At 43.5% G+C, this 23,665-nt stretch overlaps 1 protein-coding gene across 1 annotated transcript in view; it reads right to left on the bottom strand.

The window, feature by feature from the left end:
- Nucleotides 1-2,279: 2,279 nt before the first annotated feature.
- Nucleotides 2,280-23,665, bottom strand: part of klf7b (Kruppel like factor 7b) — an 85,347-nt gene continuing 63,961 nt past the window's right edge. Inside the window, exons 3-4 of the mRNA XM_069662764.1 lie at nucleotides 19,385-19,508; nucleotides 2,280-11,546 (exon numbers count right to left, since the gene is read on the bottom strand). Of these exons, the coding sequence (XP_069518865.1) occupies nucleotides 11,495-11,546; nucleotides 19,385-19,508 (176 nt within the window). The 3' untranslated portion in view covers nucleotides 2,280-11,494. The remainder of the gene's footprint in view (nucleotides 11,547-19,384; nucleotides 19,509-23,665) is intronic.

Genomic DNA, 23,665 nt, shown 5'->3' with positions numbered 1-23,665 from the left:
TTAGGGTAGTGACCGAAAGAACGAGATCGTGGATACAAGCGACCAAAATGAGTTTCCTCCACAGGTTGTCCGACCTCAGCCTTAGAGATAGAGTAAGGAGCTCGGACGTGCGAAGGGAGCTCAGAGTAGAGCCATTACTCCTTTGCATCGAAAGCAGCCAGTTGAGGCAGTTCAGGTATTTCATTAGGACACCTTCCGTTGGAGGTTTTCCGGGCACGTCCAACTGGGAGGAGACCCCGGGGTTGACCCAGAGCCTGCTGGAGGGATTATATATCCCACCTGGCCTAGGGACGCTTCTGGATCCCCCAGGAGGAGCTGGAAATGTTGCTAGGGAGTGGGACGTCTGGGTCGCCTTGCTTAGCCTGCTGCCACTACGACCTGACCCCGGATAAGTGGAGGAAAATGGATGGATGGATATTACATATACTGCACACACCGTAGAAACAGGAGACATATTTAAAGTACCAGGCCCAAACAGGCCAGTCTCTGGAGCAAATTGCAGTGCTTAAACCTGTAATGCCACGTTACAAACTTGTATATGTGGTTGGAAGGTTTTACAGAACATATTAGAATATCTTTTTATGTATTCAAAGATGCGACTGCCCTCCCATGACAGCAAGTAAGCCACTTGCTTGTTTTGGTCACCACAACATCCTGAAAATGAAATGCAATCATGAAATGCCATCGCATCAAATGACACAAGAAAAGCTCAACATTGTGGACATGTCATCACACAGTTGTTTGCTCGTTCTTCTTTATCCTATGAGATCACGTTGAACAAATCTGCAGAGCAAACACAGCCGTCAGTGAAGCAAACAGGGCTAAAGTTAGCTTACTTCAGTGTTCGGTTAGTTTGGATAAGGTAATCTTACTTCAGCTTTAAGTTCAAGTCAAGTATCCAAATGTGCAGTCAAGCATGATCCTACATTAAGTACAGGTGTGTCTGCTGTTTGCCCAGGTGGAGGTGGAAGATGACCAAACACAACAAAGGTCAGCTCATGCAGGAGATTTGATGAGGGTGCCTTCAGACCTGACAGCTTTCAGAGTCCGGTTCGTTTAGACAGGTGAGAACATGCATTCGGACTCTGGTGTGGACCAAAGCACCGGACTATGGTCTGCTAGAAAAGACAGGTTTCCAAATGAACCACGGTCCGGTTCGATTCAGGTGAGAACATAAACAGACTTAAAGTAGGACCTAATATGGGAAGCAAACCACGAAGCATTGGATGTTGACACTGGCAGAGACAGCCACGCAGCCGGGCGGCAAGATGAGTAGAAGACAGACGTGGCTGAGAGACGAGGTGAGGGCTCTAATAGAAATATGGGCTGACCAAACAATTTTAGAAATGCTTTTGGATACGCACAAGAACACGGTGGTATTCAAACTGTCTGAAAAACTAAAGGAGAATGGACATGATCAATGAACAATGTCGGTTAAAAGTAGAAAGTCTGCGATCGTGTCGAGTGTGGTTAAGGAGTGCTCTCTCTCTCTCTCTCTCTTTGTTTTGTCATGACCCGGCTCACAAGACATGACAAAAAGGGAAATACACGGCTTAAACGATTCAAAAGTAAATATTCATTACAAAATAATGGAATGAAAAGGTACAAAGGACATGAGGTGTGTAAGTCTGTGAATCAGTATGTCAGCTGTTGGATGAATGGGAAGTGTATAGTGCCTGTTGTAGGGTGTGGAACCTAAACAAAATACGGCCGAAGCCAACTAAACAAAGTCATTCCGCCACGCGGATCCCACTGGCGTGTCGCAGGACTGAGATAAGCAGAGTAGCGAGAGGACAGAGTGTGCAGGTCGACGGGCGGCACCTGGGAGACTGGCCAGGCACTCCCAGGGGCAGCGAAACCCCGCCCACCAGTAACCTGCTATGAAAACCAACACCAGAAGAAGGAAAACCAGCAGGTTCTATTAGGACGCTGTCACACCCCCCTTCATAAAAACGGGATCCCAACCCCGGAACCAACACAGAACTTCAGAGAGTTTTCCCACGTGGAAATTCTGACCAATCAGAAAGCGGTTTCCTCGCGCGGCAGCTGTGAACACAAAGCAAACTCGAGGCAAACCGCAACATTGTAACAATTAGGTCTTTGATTCAGTTCAGACACTTAAGGTGTGAAAGCACCTGGAGAAACCTGCAGGTACCATATTTTTAATTTATAATGAGGGACTTAACCAAAAGGCAACTTGTTTTAAGTGATCCCAGAACAGTTAAATGAGGTTATTAATATGAACAAAATACAAAGAGCCACGAGCAGATTCTACCATTTATTACACATATTACATTCTTAAATAAAAATGCTCCACTTAACAGTTCTTGCATAGATATCTTACAATACCAATTTAGAAAAGAATTATGAAACAGACCAGTAACAAAAATAAATTTTCTTCTTCCTTAATAAAGAACATTACCATACTAACATCATATAATACAAATAATATTTTAAACACTTTGTACAGCAAAAATTGTAAGTAAAACAAGAGAAATCAAAATATCAAATGAAAAAACCCAACAGATGTGACGGTGATGGAGGAGAGGAGGGCGGGTGGTGGAGTGGAGGATTATGGATTGAAGGTTAAGATGAAAGGTATCAGAGTAACAGAGCCCCGGAGAGACAGGTGAGAGGGATGTTGTGATGGTAAAAACACATCTGCTGTCTTCTCTTTTCTCTACATGTCAACTCACCCCGGGAAATATAAAGTGTTGATTCTCTAACAGTTGTGGTTTGAGTTCACTGCATGCACACACTGGATGATATAAAGGTGCTTAAATAGAGCTTTAACTCAAAGACGGCACTGGATTGGTCACTTTTTATATTGTGTGGCATCAGGATTGGCACCAAAAATCATGTCTTCACTAGATTTTTGAAATATGGGTGCTGATGCTTATATATTAAATCAACATGGGTCTTATTTTGAAAATCACTTCCTGTTGATTGAGATAACCTGTCACCCAGAAGGATTGTCGGGATGGATCTTCATACAAAAATCCAAGCAAGATGAGCAAAATGCTAATTATAAAATCTCGACTTTGACCCAATTTAGGGACTGCATGGTGGGGCAGTGGTTAGCACTGTCGCACTCACAGCTAGAAGGTTCCCGGTTCAAATCCTGGTTCGGACAAAGTGGGCCTTTCTGTGTGGAGTTTGCATGTTCTCCCCGGGTTCCCTCCGGGTACTCCGGCTTCCTCCCACAGTCCAAAGACGTAGGTGACTATGAGCGTGAAAGGTTGTCTGTCTCTACGTGTCAACCATTTGATTCACTGGCGACCAGTCCAGGGTGTACCCCGCCTCTCGCCCAGTGACAGCTGGAATTGGCTCCAGCCCCCCACAACCCTGAACAGGGTAAGCAGTATAGATAATGGATGGATGGACCCAAATTACCTAGTTTTGTTTGGCACTTGAACCTGAAGGAAACATTAAAAGTTGTCTTGTGTCTTCTCATTCATAGATCTTTGAAAAGCAGTTGGTTAGCAGCAATTGGTTGCTGTAACTAATAAGAGCAATGGGCGAAGGTATGAAAATAAGACCCATGTTGGAGAAGATGGAATTACATTTCAGATTCCGGTACACAGTCGATCACCTCAAAAGGTCTCGGGACCACATTGTTGATTGATGATATGGTGGATACCTCTCACTAACAATTTCGGGTGTACAAAAACTATGTCGTAATTGTTATGTGTTGGGAAGTAATTGTTAATGTACAGGTGGGCATCAATAAATGGGACATCAAGTGTTTAAATTTCTCCTCAGAGAAACAGAACTTGTAGCAGGTTCGGCAGATGGTTAGTTAGCAAGTTATGTCTGAAAATGTATCGGGCTTGTTGAGGGTTGTAAAAGTTGAGAAAAATATGTGACAGAAATAACACATTTCAGAAGGCAGAAGTTGTTTGTTCCTGTGAGAGGTTAACCATATCTTCTTTTGTTTGCACGGGAATGTTCATCAGTTCATCAAGGACTTTGTAGATTCCTTAGATATGATGCAGTGCTCTGCTGTCTGAAAGAACTTTGTAACGGAAACCAGCAGAACATTTTTGATACCAATCCTTTCTGCACGTACTGAGGGGTTTCAGCCGTCTCCAAAAAGTAGGTCTTGAACTTTATTTTACCTAAAAGTATGCCTCAAGCATCAGAGTCAAACAGTGCAGATAAAGTGACAGAGATGGAGAAGCAGCTACAAGCATGGGTCCACTGAACTTAAACAAAATGTACCGACTGTTGGCATTCAGCTGGAAAGGTGGAAAAGTTATTGCAGTCTTTCCAAAGAACTGCTTGGAGCTCCTAAGCTGCAGAACTCTTGAGAATACTTCCTGGGACAGCTGGATATCTGAAAACTCTGAGCATGTTGGGCCCCAGGGGGCCCCGACGGATGTGGTTTGGGTGAAACGGGGTTTGGCGTGGGTGAGGTGAAATATACAGACACAAGGAGGGGGGTAAAGATCTGTGAATCTCTTATATACTGACACATCAAGCATGGACAAACACAGTAGTAACAGACAGACAGAGTCACTCCGGGATGCCACTGATACCAATTTAAACCAGCAAGACTGAATGTCTGCAAAGTCCAACATACTACCCCAGAATAACGGTGATGAAAAAGGCATGTCACCGAGGTTTAAGTTGATATGACACTCTGATCTATCATGAGTGGACCTGTAGTAGCTAAATAGTTGTTGGTGGCAAAGTGCATCCTGGACGTGTAACAAACGTTAAGTGGATATTTGAGTGCTCCAACAACCGACTATGCTAGCAGTGCGTGCACATGGAGAGTGAGATAGTTAAATATGATCATGGAGCGCAATGTTTGCGAGAACTAAAGCAGATCTATAGAAACGTTGAAATGTCTGAGACGGTGCTGTTGCCACATACTGATCTGTATGCAAGATCTAACGCTATTTACAAAAGCTGCCTAAAGTGACAATCCTTTTTCAGAGTGATGTGGTGGAAAACTCTGGAAACTGAAGCCTGGTCCCTCGAAGGACTGCGTTTAAACAACTGCCTGTGGTCAAGGGCGATGTTTGAAGGCTGTTTTTACATGCGGCTGGTTGGTTTGAGTCTGAGATTTTTTTTTTCTTTTCTTCTTACATGTTGTTCTCTCATTGAGCGATTAATGTCAACTGATTACCAAAGAAGTTATCTCAAGTTGAAATCTGCTACGTGGATGTTGATTTGGTGCAACAAGGCTATAATCAGGGGCAGGCTTACGTAACTCGTACCCAACCATTGGCAAAGTGTTTCTGCCTGTTGCTTAGAAACAATGTTGGTTTTCAGTTGGACAAACAAGACTTCCAAAAGTGTCTCCACCTCCACCATCTAGTACAACTAAAGCTTGGCCCTTTGAAGCCTTCGTTTGTTTCAAACAGTGTTTCTTTGTGGGGTTCCAGTTGCTTTCTGACTGCACTGGAACCATCCTAAAGTTTGTCGGGCAACTTTGGGCAGGTGGATGTTGCGTTCACTTGGTTAGTGAAAAGTTTTGGCAAAGTATTCCCAGATTCAGACCAAAAGCCAGCGTACAAGTGCATTCAATAAACCCCAAAGGTCAGAACTCCTCTTGAGTTCCTCTGAACTCTGACCATTTGATGTTTGGGAAGTTGTTGATGTTGTATTGGTTTCCACAGTCAACAGTTTCCAGACTCTACTCCACCTTTGACTTTGAATATGAGAGTTGACGGTGCTATTTGCAGTGTGCTAAGCAGCTAACTTAATCTAAAGCTTCCCGCCTCCTGCTAATGCTGCTAGCGCCACTACACTTGGCACCCTATAAGACCATGTGAACATTATTTTACATTTGTGAACAATGAGTTCGGCTCCAGCTGACGTTAGACAAGAGACTGAGAATGTTATGAAGCATGAAGAGTCGGAGCATACCGGTCATTAAGATTTAATGGGACGATCAGGTAAGAAAAACTAATCCCTCTCCTTCCTCGCCTTCCATCCAAGACTCGTTTTCTGCGTCTCTGCCTCTCGGCTCTTTCCTCTAAATCTACTACATTCACAGCAGTTAACTTGCAAATATGCAAATCTTTGGGCAAAATGTGTAAAGTGTGCATTCCTGCAGCTGATAGTGCATGGACAACTGCTGTGGACAGAGAGGGAGAGATGGGGTAAGGATGGAGGGAAACAAGAATGGCACTTTGACTGCGAAGGAAGAGGGGGGGGTTTGGGGACACGGAGGGGGTTAAATGTCTGTAGGGATTCTGCAGATAAATGTTATTTCTTTTATCTGTAATCCATGAGATAAAAAGCAAAGAATGATGTAATAATTTGGGGTAAAAATCTTTCTTTCATCATAGTTTATTATCTGTAAGAAATATCTCACTGTCTCCGGGCATTTCTCTTTGCTAACGGGATCTTCTGTTTGTTCTACATCGAATCTGTCCACCGGGTACAGAGCGCTGGAATCGGGTGGCTCAAGGTCCCTGTTGTTTTAACTCCAGACCACTCAGTTTCTCTGTGACCCAGAGCGATCTCATTAGCCGAACTGCGACTGGAGAAGAGGACCCGGGAGTGCTCATGCTAATCAGAGCTGTGGGACGTTAGCTAGCTGGCCTGGAGGAGCCTGAGAGACGATGAGAGACCTGGAACAACACTGTGACAGAAAACCTGCTTCGACGGGCCGAAAGACAACGAGGCGAAATGTGAAATGGGATCTGAAGTGACTTTGAGATCTGTTGGATGTCGAGAAGAATCTTAATTAAAGTGGAGAAGAATATGGGTTGTCTGCTGGCCAGCACAATTCATTTATGTTCTCGGTTTATCTTTGTTGTTTGGGGGCACATTGCTCAATGTGTTGCTCTTAAAACCGGACTGTAATGTGTTGAAAGTCATGCATTGAGTTTTACCTTAAAAAAAATACCATGTTTTTTCAAACAAGCAGATCAATCGCAGCTGTTTAAATATGAAGTCACTGTGCAGGAAAAAGTTTGCTTCTGGCTGCTGTTTGCATCAGTTTTCTATAAATTAGGTCCTCTTGTGGTAAAAGCAGCTCGAGTCCGGTAACACAATGCAACAAGACAAATGGGGACAAAATGCAAATGAGCTTCTGATTATGCGCCTGACTCCGAATAGTTGTTTGTCCTAAATATGGTATCGTATTTTTACTCTCATCTAGCAGAGTTGTTTAATTTTATTGTTCAGGTTTGCAACTCTTTGACTCGAGTCATTGATCTCTTTATGTCTTGTGTGAATGAATAAATGTATGAATGAAGGGTTTGAACAAAAACGTAATAAACACATTGTCATCCATTGCTTAGAATAAAAGCATTTTCCAACAGCAGAAGTAACGACCAACATTTCACCCACAGGGTTGCACACATGTTCAGCAGTTAAAAATCTGATATCAACCTCCTTGCTGAATCACTGCTTCCCTCACAGTTTGCCTAATGGGGACACACACATACACACATATACACATTCATGCCATCAAAAGCCTCACAAAAGTGCTACGATCCCCGTCCCTCTATGATTGTACGTCCTGTAAAGGGGGGTTCCTTCTACATCCCATTGCATGTCTCAACATTTTGGCATGACTTTGCATCATCCAACCTGAAGAAAACAACCATCAATACAGCTTTTGTTTACAGAAACCAAACAATGAAATGAAATCAAAAGTGAAACACTGGATTCATCCCAAACGTGGGTTGCTTTACGTTGTATTTAGCAGAAACAGAGAGTTAGTAGAGAAAGCTGCCGCTGGACACAGAGGCCTCATATGGAGGCGGTCTCCCGCTGATCTCTCCTGACCCGGGAGACTCTGCCCGTGGCTGAGGGGCAGTTCCACGCTGGAGGTTTTTGGTATCGATTGTTCAAAGCTGCACCATAAAACCCCCTTGAAGGGGAATGTTTTCACTGTTTCACCTAATGAAGGCTGGCAAGGCCGACTGGCACGATGACTGGGCATGCTGGGAAGTGAAAACCCCCGCCAGCTTCAGGAACCCTGAACCCTCACCCAGCCGTACCAGTCAGAAGTGAGTATTAGACTGTTAGCATGCGCTACGGGGCATATAGGTGGTGGTGGGCGGATGGAGCAGCGGTGTCAGTGTTGGTGGTGATGTTGGCCCTGATTGCAAGGCGGGTTTATTTTTTCTGCAGCCATTGAGCAAATGAAGCAGGCGTGGGTATGTTCTCAGCACAGTTTCCACCTCTTAAGCATCAGTTTTTACATCAGAGATTTCATGGTTAATAAAGATGTTTAAAGAACAGATAAAGTAGTTGTTGCTTCATGATTAAATCAGGTGAATAAACAAAGACAAAGAAGACAAAAGCCCTTTTTACACTGCAGTTCCGCCTCAGCGACGTAACGAAGCTCCGCCGTTATGCAGCTTTTGCCATTTTACATTGGACCAAGAAACGCCGGCATAAATCCATCCCAGTGTGTACTTTTACAGCGTTCCAGCATTGCGGAAGCAAAACGTGTGCGAGGTGTAAACAAACAGCGCATGCTTCACATACATGCACACGGCGCAGCTGCCGGCTACGCTGTTTACACAGACGCCGTTTCGCCTCTGTTACTACCTCCGATGCCGGCTCAGAGGCGGAACGACTTCACCGTTCCACCGGAACGTAACAGAGGCGTAATTATCCCGCCTCGAACTGGCAGTGTAAAAGGGGCTAAAGACTTCCTCTTTAACCTCTGAGTCAAAAGAAGAAGTGGCAGAACAACTGTCCTCTGCTTTTTGTAATTGTAAGCACTGCCACAAACTAGCTAGATTGCTAGCTGCATTTTACAGCTAAGCTAGCAAACACCAGTTAGCGAACCATGCCTGAGGCCGCTGGCATTAAAATGTATACATTTATTTTGCAAAAGGGAATTTACTTACTGTGATGATTCTGTGCAAAATATAAAAACATAAAAACAAACATAAAAATTATACAATATTACTTTCAATGTTTGGTGACTAAGACCCTGTAGCTGTTGGACAGCTAGCAGTCTTCTTTTTCGTCACATTTTTGGTGCATTGCTCCAATTTAAACATTTCACAGGGTAATTTTTTCATATTTGTGTAAACTATGGAGCAGTAGTTTTTCGGTTGTTATCTTGTGATCCCATTGACAGTTCTCCATGATAGTAAATCTGATTTACTGGGTTTTTAAGGAACCAAATGAAACAATACTCTTGTCTTAGTTTTGGCTTAGACATCACTCAAATTCACTGCATTGAGAGGCAGGATAAAAGGGTCTTTGCGGTTTATCGATATGTTTTCAGCTGTGTTGTAAGTTTGGATAAAAGGCCTGTCGCGATTTATTTATTTCTATTTACTTTAGATGAAAGTCTGATAAAAGTGGCTTATACCCTCGATTGCAACCAAGAGTCTCTGAAGTAAAAGCGCTGATTAAATGAGAGGCAGAAACTGTAGCGAGGGATATGTGGGTGATTGTTGGAACTGAGAACAAGCTGATTTCTCACTTCAAAGGATTTGGAATCGTTTGTTACCTCCAGCCGAGAGCTAAGATACTCCTCTACTAAACAACAGTTGCTAAATTCCTACTGTGAAAAAAGATCTGGGAGCAGAACATATAATTCCAGGAAGAGTGTGCGTGTGTGTGTGTGTGTGTACATGAGCTGGTGTGTGTATGTGTGTGTGTTTGCGCTAAAGCCTGCCATGCAGTGTTTTGTTTTCCAACTCTGTTCATTAGTTTAATAATTATTTTCCTAAATCTTATTAGTCTTATCTCGAGAGGAGCCGTGAGCAAAGAAACTGCAGTGTAAGTCTGTGTGTGTGTGTGTGTGTGTGTGTGTGTTGACGGAGTATGTGTGCTTGTTCTGTATACAATGTGTAGAGCGAGACAGGATTGTTTTTTGTGTTGGATTTTTTCAAGTCTTTTTATAATTTTTTTTTCTTTGTGTTCCTTTTTTCGCTGTAGAAAAAAAAGCACAGATAACATTGAAAAAAAGTCAGTGCAGTCAATGGATACGAAACAGGCAAATTCGACCGGGCCGTGCGTGTGACCGCGTCTGTTCGGCACCACCGCACAAAAGGTCCGTTGGCGTCTTAAATCCCACGTGAATAACCGAAAAGCGGCTCATCAGCCTCCGTTCCTTCGCCCTGCAGTGATGCCAGGGGGCTGAGGTCTCAGAGTCTGTGAGAGCGCTCCAGGATGACTTTCAGAATCAACAAAAAGAAACAAAGAAGAAGGAAAAAAAGGTTTCCAGTTTTTAGCAAATCCTCCGCCTGACTCTGGTGGAGCGCGAGTCTACGGAGGGTCATACAAGGGTTTTGTTTTCCAGCTGGAGTGAATCGCAGGGCAGAAAGAGCAGCACAAAAAACTGAAGACCTCTCCGCTCCTGGCTTTTATATTTCTCCCAAAAAATACAAATCCCTTTTCTGAGAGTTGGTACGATTCTGTTTTTATTTTTTTGTTCATCCGCTGGTTGCTTACAGACTGCAGAAGCACAGCCGGTGCACATGAGGATTAAAAGACCAACAACGCTCTCCTTCTCATCCCACACATTCTGTTGAAGTCATCTTAGATTTTCAGTTTTTTTTTTCCTTAAACACAATTCAGTGAGTTTTAAGACATTTTCTCCGCGAGAGAGAAAAGAACAAAGTGTCATTCTTTGTAATAACAACAATAAGAAGAATTATCGTCCTCAAAGTAGAAAAAAAGGGAAGAAAGTGTCGCTGCGCATTTCTGTCAGATGGCCTGCGGAGGCGGCAGGCGTCTCAGTGAAGGTGAGAGATGCTAACACCCACTGGAGGAGAGCCTGAGAGCTGCAGGAGCACCCGCTGACCGAGGGTGCACCGAGACACCACAAGTCCAAGCTCCGGGTACGATTGTCAGCTCTGCTAGAAGTCGATCTGTACAGTCTCTCTCCTGCAGATTTGGCATTGTTGTTTTCTTCACATAGGTTACTGAAGCTGACTGCGGCAGATGATGGTTTCTTATGTTCCGTGTATGAGAGAAAACAAAGAAAAAAGTTGAGTATTGATTTTAAGATCCGGTAAACACTAACAAACTGACTATATGGATATTTAAAGTTTCCCCACTGAACTATCTCCTCACCCAAAGTGACGTTATGGTTTAAACACACTGACTACAGAGAAAGAAAAAAAGGCGGCGTTATGTTTCATCAAGCAAGTTAAGTATACGTTGGTTTGGCAGTGTCCAAGCCCCCAGAGCCACATGAGGGCAGCCGGGGTTCACCGGGATGATGCATTCAAAGACGGCTGTGTTGAGTGTTCACTATTGCAAGTGTGCGAGTGTGTAATTTTAAAGAAAAACAACAATCTAGCTACTCCTCGTTTTCCTCCAATCCCCCGTCTCCAGCGAGAGGACCGTCAGTCAGTTTGATTTTTACGGCCCTCTTAGATGGATGCGCTGCCCTGCAGGTGTCATGGCCGCCGACTGGTTTATGGACGGGGTGAACGAGGCGGGCGGTTGGTAGCTTGACTGCCCATCCCTCTCTCCTCCTATCTCTCCTCCTCCTCCTCCTCTTCTTTCTCCTCTTGCTTCTTCTCCTCTCCCACTCCTTTTCCTTCTGCCCTCAGATGTGCCTCTTCATGTGCAGGGCCAGGTGGTCTGACCGAGAGAAACACCTGCAGAGAGAAACGGGGAAATGGTGTCATAAATATTCATAAGACATCCTGAAATTGTATGAAAAATACAGGAAATGGGAGATAGAAAATGTAGAGTTGAAACCTCATTAAATACTTCGAGGCAAACAGGACAGAAGAAACGGATTAAAGTAGAACATTTGAATACGAATAAATAGGAAAACAGCTTATATAAATATAAACAATTGCAAATGTTAAGACATGCAGCCTATTAGCCAAGTGTGGCTAATCGCTGCCACTGGCTCTGTGTATTTGTCATGAGTGGGCCACACTCCCAGGCCCCCTGAAACACCCACTGGCTCTGTGTATGTCTTGGGAGCGCTCCATAATCTCAGGCCCCTTGAACTTCCCACCGGCATTGTGTATTTCCTGGAAACGCTCCACACTTCCAGCCTCCTTCCACTACACATACGCACTGTGTGTTTGCTGGGAATGCTCCACACTGCTACTGTAGGCACACTTATACTTCTTGGTTGTGTTTATTTTGTAGGAATAATTCCTAAGGAGTCCAACGACGTCTTGAAAAACCCAACATGTGCTCTACACATTAGCTCCTACGTTAGCTAGCTAAGTAATATTTGTTGAGGATATCAAACAATAACCCTGTCAAAAATAGCTTTTGGGAAGTCATTGAATGAGTATAGATTACTCATTTTTGGTAAATTACAAGATTATACACTTATTATAAGAACAGTATAATCTCTGACAGTTGTAATGGTGAAGCTAACATCTTTCTTTGCTGAAAAAAACGTTTTTTACTGCTCAGTTTTTGGTTCAAATGACCACATTAGGTAACCTTTAGTAACTATTAGAATTTGGTTTGGGGTGCTTTTAAATATCTGCAATGTTACTAAGCTATTATAAGAGGACATGCTCTACAAAAACTGTTGTCTTTAGTTCTCTGGTTAATTAGCTTGCTAGCTAGTTCATAAGCTAAAGCAACGTTAGCTAACGCTTTTAATAAGATCTCTGAGACCTCAAGTGTGTTTGCCTAGCTGTGTCTCACAGATACATCCGGGTAAATTCTTTGCTAGAAGCTGTTTTAGATAAGTAATGAAATACAATATGTTAAGTTAAATGTAAGGCATGCTAACTCCAGTGTTGCTCAGCTCACTTGAGTCATGAGAAAAGTTCAAGTGGTTCTCTGAGTTAACTAACAAGGGGTGATATTTGAAGTAGCTTCATTAAAAAGTAGTTTCTCTGGCTGCCATCGATGTTTCTTGAGAGTCACATTTAACTGTGTGAATATTGCCTTCAGGAAAAGGTTATTATTTCAGCATGAAACCAGACAGAGAGACGGGCAGAATAAGACAAAGCTTAAAGCTTAACACACAAAGTTAATAATGCAAAGAGCTACAGAGATTTTCAACCACTTCATTTTAAACGTACAGAGAATTTCAGCAGTCTTATTTCATTGTGTCACACCAGTGCAACCCAGATGAAAGTCTATGCATTCAGGCTCAGTGATTTCCTAAATACGACTCTAACGCGCCCATAAATCACAGCCAGACCTCCACCGCTCTGCAGTCAGTCCTCCAGCTCCGGGTACAATACTATTGTAGAAACTAATTAGATATGCATCGTGAACACGGACACTAATGCAGACAGGCTGGCAGTACTCTCTGATGCCGGGCCATTTAACTCTGCAGTGACTGCACCTGGTGTGAGGGAGACATAAAACCAGGTGCTGCTGATGTGTAATATAGGAATAGCAATGTCACTATGATTTTAATTTTATCACAGCACTGTGAAGACATTAAAGCTGAACATCCTCAATAAACTGAATCACAAATGATATGACTAAAGGAGAGGCAAAACAAAACGTGGGTGATAATAAAATGGCAAATTAAAAATTCAATTTGCCAGAGGCTTTATTCATTATTAATTAGTCATGGCTAATCTGTGAGTGTGTGTGTATGTGTGTGTTTAGGCAGGCTGTTGTTCTATCCAGATACAAGCAGACAAAGGTGAACACTGAAATGCACAATGGGAGGTTTGTAACAGTGCAGGAAGATCTCTGCTGCTGTTCATTGTCCTAATGTCAGATCGTCTTACAGGCAACTTCATATAGAGCTGGGAAAGTACAAACACTTTGTCTAAAATGTCCTGTTCATAAAGCTGTGAGTATTATCTGTGTGTTGATGTAAGAAGTACAAATCTATAATATTACACGGCTGTATTAAATACTTGATTCTGATTGGTTAATTACGACATTCCGAGGTCTGCTATCTGTCTATTGCAGACCGTTGCTATGAAGAACGGATCGTTGCTAGGGCTAAAAAGAGGGAAAAAAAGAAAAGAGACCAAACAGCTGAGAGAAAGCAAGAGAGGTTAAAAGACGCAGATGTAGGAAACATTAAACAGAACACAGAGCGGGATACGGCGGTGTTTGAAGACGGTGAATGGAAAAGTAAATGTGAACAGACTCTGACAGTGACCAAACAGAAACTGACTCCTGCGGTCCGGTTCACCGTGTCTTACTTCACCGTCAGTGGAAATGTTTCCATCTAATGGGAGTAATGACAACTAGCTTAGCTCATTTTAAGAAGGCTTGAGTTAACCGTTGCTATGGACGCAGCTCTAACTGACTATTTTTAAACAGAAATATAATCATTTTTAAATGAATTATATAATTTCCAAATCAATATATTGTATCAAATTATTGATTTCGCAAGTAAATAGCCGTGTAATAAGCAGGATAATATGTGAGTGCGTTGTTATAGCGGAGGAACCCCTTCAGGGTGAGACTGCTCACCCTGTTGGGGTTCCATTCCTCGATAACAACCTGCTAACCATACGTTATCCCTTACTCGTTCCAGTCGGGGCAATCATTTCCCACACCTGCCGTGTATGAGCTTGCGGCCTTCACTCCCTACTGAAGTTAAACCTTAAGCTTTGAACAGTATTGTTTGGAATACCGAATGTTAGATCAAATTTAGCTTCCCAGAAAAGACGATGGCTGTGCTTCTTTAGAGTTTGGTGGAAGAGAAAAACATTCAGAAGTGAACATGATCTGATCCACAAGGAAGCAAACAAAGGCAGACATGCAAGTATAATCATACAGTATACGACATAATTACTTTTACCAACCACAACTAACCAATGAAATCCCAAGACGTTTATCCCTCAGTCTAACATTGGTTAAATGGGTCGGACACGTTAAGTCGAGACGTATGGCAAATTAAAATAACTTCCACTCAAACATTTTCACCAACAGAGAAACAAGTCCAAGAGACACACATGCTTCTGTCCTTTCTTGTAGTGTTTTGGAGCTTCGGTGTGGACGTGCAGTTTATCTAGAAGAAGTTTAAAGGTGTGGATGGAGCCGGATTTGACGAGTTAATTCATGTACGTTTGCAGATTTCACAGCTTTAATGTGAACAGTTGATCTTTGCTCTCTGCTGTCTGCGGTCCAGTGTTTCCCCTCAATCCTCCGCCGGCCATGTGCTTCCTACTGTACACCTCCACCAGCCTGTGTGTGTGTGTGTGTGCGCGTGCATGTGTGTGTGTGTGACTGGACAGATGGCCATGCCAGTTACTGTGTCACTGTTGGGGTGCGGAGCAGCCAGACCAGCTGGTACCCGCCTCCCCCACTCCTCTGTCCCATCCTTGTCTTCTCCTCCTCTAAACTCTCCCTGCTCCTCCTCTTCACTTCTTTTTGTCCTCCTCCTCATCACTCCTCCTCCTTCTTCCAGCTCCATGAAAACATCAGGGGGTCCCCGCTTGATTAGGCAGGATTAATGACAGACTGCCTGTGTGTGTGTGTGTGTGTGTGTGTGTGTGTGTGTTTCCCAGGAGAAATTGTGTCAGATTGAACATTCTATCTAATGTTAACCTCTCCATGGCTGCCACTTTCTGCCATTCTCATGGTAATATTTGGGGCTCCACCCACCACAGATGTGTGTCTGTGTGTGTGTGTGTGTGTTACTGTAAAGCTGAGGTCCATCCTGACTGTGTTAAGCATGTTTCCATCCAGTTTGTTATCTGAGCATCAAGAAGGTAAATCCTGGAAATGTGGAAAGCCAGACTAAAGCGTCTTCCAGTCTGTGAGCAGTTTCCACCTGCAGCATCACTGTAGTCTGTATTTTGATCATCACATCATCAGGTTATAGCTTCGGAAAGAGAACATGTTTGAACTAGATACACCAAGATTACATTGTGTAGGTTATGTCGCTGACTGGAAACCGTTTCTTCCATTGATCTGACTCTGCTGATTAAGAAGTAATTCATAAAGCTCAGATTAAATCTCCTGCTTCATTGCTTCCTTCTCTGTAGTTTCTGTGGTTATGGTTACATAGAAAGCAGCTGAGGCAAGATAAAAAATATGAACCATCTTCGAATGGAGCGCCAACGCATGTTCGAGAAACTGCTAATTTCATTAACGGAAATAATTACGGAAAACTTTTTTTTTCCCGTGACGTAGACGAGACATTGACGAGCTAGAAATAGATCATTAACAAGAAAAGCTCTGACGACACAAAGGTTTTGTTTTCATTCATGAGATAAGACGTGACTAAGATGAACTGTCGGGCATTCAAAATTAATATTTCCCCCACTGTGCGTCTAATCTGTCTGTCAACACACAAGCATTCCTGTATCATGAAGGTGGTTGTGAACTTTCTGTGTTCACTCAGGCTTTCTGCTTCAGGCTCTGTGCGCGCTCACAGAAAAAAGGGCGGTTTACGCGTCATTTGACGCTTCTTCCGCACAAAAAGGAGCGATCGTCGGCTGTCTGCTTCAGACTGTTTAAATGAGAAGCGACGATGAAAAGTAACTGAAGCAAATGGGTAAAATACGAAAAGAGAGAAAACGTTTTGACTAGAAGTAATGACTAAAATGTGACTAAAACTAAAACTGGACTAAAATGAATTTTGGTCGACAAAACTATAAATGACTCAAATGTGACTACAACTAATCAGCTTTATCGCCTGAAGACTGAGACTAAATCTAAAATAGCTGCCAAAATGAACACTGCCCGAGACCCAATCCGGTACCTGTACGTGTTTGGGTTCCAGCTTCTATTAAAGTCATTGGGTCCTGTTCTATTACCGCGGATCCTGTGGTCCTTTTATCATTATGTATAAAACCTGAGTGGATGGGTACCAGTTCTAATCACGAAAGAAAAACACGTATGTGTTGTGTCTGTCACTTTTGTGATGATGTCGCCTATTGATTTGATTAAAGAAGCAAAACGTGAAAAAACGTTGAGCAGCGGTGCCCGTGAGTTGGAAGAGGAGGAGCCATTCCTCCTGCAACATGCTTGGTCACTAAAATCGTAGCCACAATGGGTCGGATCTTTATAGTTTTGGGTCTTGGAACAAATTTCCAAACTCCACTAGAGGTTGGTCGATCCTTTTGGACCTTTCGAGGCCTCTACTGTCGAGTCTCCAGTCATGCTTGCGCTCAGTGAGGCTGCAATTCTCACTAAGTTGTTACATAAAGAATATTTGCATTGTGCAGCAGATGTTTACTGGAGGGTGTTAGGGGAGCTTTTCTCTTAACTCTGGGATAATAAACATTCAAACTTTTATTCTTCTCTATTTAAAGATATTAAATGTTAATATATAAAATAAAGTAAGTTCCTACCGATGAAGATGAAGGTTAGTGTGTTTAAATCCTGGAAAGTCACATCTTCTCTGTTTGGTCCTAAAGGTAGAGCGTGTGTGGCCATGTGTGTATGCATGTGTGTGTGTGTGTTAGTGCTTACTCATGCCCCTGCGCTGCCAGTTAAATGGATTCTGGCTATTGGCAGACGGGTCGCGGCTAATTGAGTGGCACCAGATGCCAGCTCCACTTTAACATACACTCTCTCTGTATGCGCGTGTGTCTGCGCTACCTTTCTGTCGAACAACACACACACACAGACACGCGAGACACTGACACACACTTTAGCCCTGGAGACAGTGTAATTGGCTGTTGTGGATTCCCTCTAGTTGGGGTTTTAGACATAAAACCCTCCAGAAACCTGCTGGAAGCTTCTAATCCTGGCTGAGAGCTGGGACTGTATTAGCTCCTCTTTGGTGCGCACACACACACACAGGAACAAACACAATAAGCACACACACACACACGCTTTAAATGCAAAGTCATATTGCCACGCATGAACATTTAAAGGTGCAATATTTGGGTGTCCACTGACTGCTGGGGCTTTGAAAGTAAATATCTGCTTCTTTGATGACAAACAGGAGTCGCTATCGTTCTTTAAAATGAGCTCAGAGAAGAAAACTACAACTCCCATGAGCCCTTTCATCAGAAAAATCCAATCACAGAGCAGGAAGTCTACATGTTGTTTCTAATTTTAATCTAAAAGTGTTCTGAATTTCATTCAGCTCTGATTTTCCTCTGTTGGCGTCTTTGTTTTAGCAACAGCCGCTGAGGCTTATGGGAACTGTAGTATTAGGAACCAGTGGCCATACTTAAATGGCTAAGTTCCTGAGTTAGAAGTAATGTACAGAGACCCATTTTTACTGGGAAAAAAAGTCAAATCAATTTGGTATTTCTTTTTCTTTGGGTTCAATACAGAGGAAGCTCTGTGATGCATTTAGCCTAGCTTAGCACAAAGTCTGTAGGCAGGAGATAAGTGGTAGCCTCGCTCTGGTTAAAGATGCCTAGACAGATATTGTGATGACATTTTAAAAGATTTTAATATTGTTATTTATGAATCAGGGCGGAATGGTGGGGTAGTTTGCATGTTCTCCCCGTGCATGCGTGGGGTCCCTCCGGGTACTCTGGCTTCCTCCCACAGTCCAAAGACATGCCTGTTAGGTTCATTGGTGACTCTAAATTGACCGTAGTTGTGAAAGTGAGTGTGAAAGGTTGTCTGTCTCTGTGTGTCAGCCCTGTGATTGACTGGCAATCAGTCCAGGGTGTACCCCCGGCTCTCACCCAATGACAGCTGGGATAGGCTCCAGCCCCAACGCAACCCTCAATGGATAAGCGATATAGATAAGGAATGGACTGATAGATGGAATTTATGAATCAAAATAATTAAATAATATGTCTTTTTTCACTGCAGATGACCTGACCTGTCATAGCAGGAAAAGAACAGGTGTTACCAATAACATTAAAGGGAGGGTATTAGGCTAATTTCAAGCTTCATATTTCACTCTGTGATACCTGTGGAGTAGCTTAGCATGATTTACAGTTAAAAAATACAGCCTCTGCCTGAAACAAGTCACTCAGCTCTGCCCCTTTAAGAAACCCCACCTCTATGAGCCCACTTTTTTCTGATTGGCCAGCTGAGGCTGCACTTTGTGACGTCACCAAGCGCAGCGTGTAGAAAAAACAGCGTGAAACCTGGTGTTCTGGTGTGTGAGCTGAGAAGCCTGGGGATTACTCCAACATACTTTGACCTACAGATTTGAAACTTCACCCACGTTTAGTCTGGACATCCAACATTGTAACATTATATGTCTTAAAATGTTAAAGAGCAAAATACCCCCTCTTTAACTTTAACTTTGCTCTATTCAAGTGTCGTAGTTCGCCATGGAAGTGAGCCAGTGTGCGCAACAAAACCAAGACCCTGAAAGAGAAGCAGCTAAATGACTTCAGCCATCATTAAATCAATTATTTAAACCCTTTTCCCCCCTGTGTCGAAATGTATCAGCAAAATGCTCACAAATATGAGCGTTCACTGACCTGAATCCGCTTCTGCTCCTGCGTGAATCATAACTTTGTATGTTTGAGTTCTACTTTTTGCTGTCAGGAATCACAGCTTAAACACGAGTCCTTGACAGCTAAAGGGCACCGATGTCCTGCACATGTAAAGTCCACTGAATGTTTGTCATTGCTTTTGGATGTGTGTGTGTGCGTGTGTTTACCTGTCGCAGTGGTTGCACTTGAATGGCTTCGCTCCGGTGTGTTTGCGGTAGTGTCGTGTCAACTCGTCGCTTCGGGCAAAGCGCCATTCGCAGCCCTCCCATGAGCACTTATAGGGCTTCTCACCTGCCAGAGAGAGAGCGAGGGAGAGAGAGAGAGAGAGAAACAGGAGGTGGTGTCACATTTTATTATAATTTCTACATCTAATTTCACACGTCTAAACTACAGCTGCTCGCTAATGTACAGGTTACCACCCCTGGCTTTCTCCAAACCCAACACACACACTCACACACACACACATGCATGCACACACAGCCTCGGGGGCCAGACACGCAGACCAGTTTTAACACAACAGCCATTTCAATGAGCCAATACACTCAATTAGCTGTAAATGAAGTCTTTCAGCACTGCGGCGTGTTAATTCATAATCCCAAATTCACCCTGAAATGAATCTCGTTTTGTTCCCTCTATCACAAACCCTCCACACACACCCTGCCCACACGCACACACACACACACACGCACACACACCCTGAGGTGGTGGGATCTGAAATGTAAATGAAGTTTCATCCCCCACTTCACCAGATGGGAGAAGAGATGGTCTATTGTTCTCAGCCTGTAGTTATCTCTCCATGATAGAAAGCCTTCCAGCTGTGTGCGTGTATCTGTGTGTACTTTGGCTAGAGGTGTGTGTGTGCGTGTAATTTTGTAGGAGCAGACTGTCTTCAGATGGGATTTGATGATGTCTGAGGCTGCATCCACACTGAGACGTGTTCCGCTTTAAAACGCAGAACTGTTGCTTCCTCTACGCCGAGCTTCCACACTGCTCTACACCTCTCTATTCTCAGTGTGCACATCCTTCATACCTTTCCTTGCTTCCTCTTATTGTGTCCTTGTCCCTGTTACCTGAGATGCGAGGAACAGTCAAGCGGAGTCCAGGCAACAGGCATTTATTTGATGATCTTTGTCGGATAACCATAACATCGTTCTTAACAACCTAAAGTTGTATATAAATGTGGCTGCTGTCTATATTTCAGCTGCCTTGGTGCCTCTTTTAAACGCATGGTGCATCCTCGCTCATAGCTCCTCTCGCAAGCCTCCTCTCTCCTTAAATGCTTTCTAGGAATTAAGACATTAAGACATCATCCATGATGGCACACTGAGATTGATTTGTTGGTCGCAGGCAGCAGAACAGATTAAAGAGACAAGGAGGCACAAAATATAGACATGGCAAATCACAGCTGACCTCGCTTGATTTCGAGGATTTTCTGATGCATTAGCACCGGCAGAAACACAGATTTTAAGGTGACACACGTGTCATCGAGTATCACGATGCGAATATGTTTTTGGCTGCCTTGATCACCTTCTTCTCATGTCTTACTTTTGTTCCAGCTCGCTGTCAGCCTAAACAAAAAGAACCTTCTTACGCTTGGATCCCACAGGATCCGTGTCCGACGCGTTCCGTCTGCGCCGCGGTTCTGGTCCATCAGACGGCGCGAGCCCTCGCCCACAGGAAGCGTGTCTGATCGGCAAGCAGCTGGATTCGCAAGATCACAAGATTGTGCGAGAATTACGAAGTCACGCGATAACATCAATGTTAGCAGAGCAACACACAAACAACAGTTCAGCTTGCTCCTTTCAGTGTTTAAGATTTCAGTGTGTTGTTGTTATGAAAACGGAAAAAAACACGAGTCTTTACCGGTCTGTACATGGTGTTTTATTTTGAAATGACCGGATGCTGTATGCTGTTTTCGTGTGTGACTTCCTGTTTGAAACGATCTGCTCTGTTCAGCTTGACGCCTGCTTGAAGAGGCCTCCGTCGGGTGTGCATCTTTAGCGGAGCAGAGCGGAGAGACACTTCTGGGACGCTTCTGAGACGGACCGCGGCGCATGCTGTGGAATCACGAGCATTGACTTGAATAGGCGCGATCGACTCCGGAGGTCGCGGCGCACACGGAACGCGCCGGAGACGGATCCTGTGGAATTTGAGGGTTACTCTTTGCACTGCATTTGTAGTACTTCTGCAACTCTGCATTCAACCAGAGAAACTAATATGAGTTTTCAGGCGTGTTTTTTTGAGAGGTATATCTGGAACACCACTTGAAGGCTCGCCTGGATGGACATCAAATTCTTTTTAAAACGCAGTTTCAAAATGAAAACCTGACTGTGTCAAGGAACAAATCTTGCCTTCAACCAAAATCATACAGCCCTCCAAAAAAGGAACACTACAACTGCAAATAAAAAGAAGAAAATAAGGGGCACCGGATTGGCTCGGAGGAGGAGTGCGCCCCATGTGCAGAGGCCAAAGACCTCGACGTGGCAGCCCGGGTTCGACTCCCACCCTCGGCACTTTGCCACGTGTCATACCCGCTCTCTCTTCCCTTGTTTCCGACACTATCCACTGTCCTCTCTCTCTCTAAATAAAGGCATAAAAATACTCTAACTCTACAGTCTGTGAAACCAAATGTACTCTAAATAAAAATAGCCTCCATTTATCATCTTCTAAATATCATGCTCATTAGGTGAGAGCCACATTATTTGATAATTGGTGTAATTCTGCACCCAGCTATTCAAAATGTCATTGTGCAGACAGTCGGGTGCTTAAATTCAGTCTAATTAAGTCACCAGATCTTTAAACGAGTAACAAAACACTAACAAGCATCTTCTGGATTATTCATCAAACTGCAGGAAAATGTAGTTTCCATGCACAGCTGCACGTCTGCGTCTCTGCTATGTGTTTCAGGCAGACTAAACTTTTCATTTGTCACTCAGTTCGACCCCCTCCCGCTGCTGCTCACAGTCTGTCACAGGAAATCTTGTTTCTCTTCTGGTATGAGCTTGTTTGCGCATATAGTCGGTATGGTTCATTAGGTTTTGGGGGTATTTAAGTCACTAGTTCTGGGTTGTGAATTCAGAAGATGAAAAACAGTCCAGGAGGTCGAGTTTGCAGAGTTTGAATGCTTGCAAAAAAGCAAATCACTGCACAAATGTTATAGAGATATAAATATTATTACTCTGGAAACTTACAAAAGCATCATTTTATTGTCTGTCTCAAGAGTTGAAGGGAATGTAGTCGATGGAAGCAATAACTCCCTCACTGCCTGCTGTATTGACATAAAACACCCGAGTTGTGCTTGAGGACTCCTGCCAGCAATGCCTACATGTACCAGGATGCATTGTGTGCGAGATAGCTGCAGCGTCGGCCCAATACTCTGGCTGGAATATATACAGTTCAATATCCAAGTCATCCAAAACTCCTCGTAATAACATCCTTTATAATCGTACCTGAGGGGGCAATTAAAATTTTTCTGTAGCTAGATTGCAATTCAAGCACAGGCAGAGGCTATTAAAATAGCCGCTACATCAACAGACACGCTGGCGACGGAAGAACCATAGACTGTATAAATAATCGACGTAGCCACCATGACATCACCCATTGAGTTCGGGATATGGCTGCCGCCATGTTGGTTTTCTGGAGCCAGAAGTGACCATATTTGGATGAAAGGGTGAAGCTGGAGAGGAGCGAGGGGTTGGCGAACACCAAGTCTGTGCCCGTGGCTAATTCATTAGCTAGTGAATGAGCTAGTTTAACTTCATGTTTAAGGCTTAATATAACTTAAAAGGACGAGTTGCAGCTACCAAAGAGACGCAGAGAAAAAAGACTATAAACTGCTACCTGTCTGGAGTAAATGCAGCCTAATTTCCCTATAAAATACAGGATGACGCTAAACACTGAACAAAGTAAGCTAGCAGTTGTGCACATATATGATTGCGTCTGGATGGATGGATTTCTTTGCAGCACATTTTAAGTCAGGACCCTCCCTGCATCAACCCAGAAGCCTCATTAAAACGAGTGCAGAAGAGATTTCTTGGCTCAAACATTCACCAACGTGTTACTGAAATTTCAAATATTTCAAATATTGATAAAGAGGAACACGCGGGCCTTTCTGCCTTGCACACAGTGTTGAAAAAAAAACTGGCCGAACCAAACTGCGGACCCCTGGTGTGTGTGAGTGTGTGTGAACTGGGGGGTGGTAACTATAATTGGGGTCTTAATGACTCCTAATGGGGAGTAATACAGCAGCTTACAGTCAGTTAGCCAGATGTCCCAGCAGCCCCTGCGCTGCCATCACAGCACACACCAATCTTCTTAAGGAGACAAACACAAACACTCGACAACTGTAACTGATGTGAAAACTGAAGCGTTTTACAAAACGATGGGAACGGATTTGGCAGCATAGAAAAGGATGCGTTCAAAAGTACTTCAGTGTTTAGTAGGAGTTT

The sequence above is a fragment of the Semicossyphus pulcher genome, unplaced genomic scaffold (genome assembly GCF_022749685.1).
Source record: "Semicossyphus pulcher isolate SPU_LCO1_2020_fin unplaced genomic scaffold, fSemPul1.0.p SCAF_15, whole genome shotgun sequence".
Lineage (NCBI taxonomy): Eukaryota > Metazoa > Chordata > Actinopteri > Labriformes > Labridae > Semicossyphus > Semicossyphus pulcher.
The sequence above is the reverse complement of the archived record's forward strand: the minus strand, read 5'-3'. Positions and strand labels throughout refer to the sequence as shown.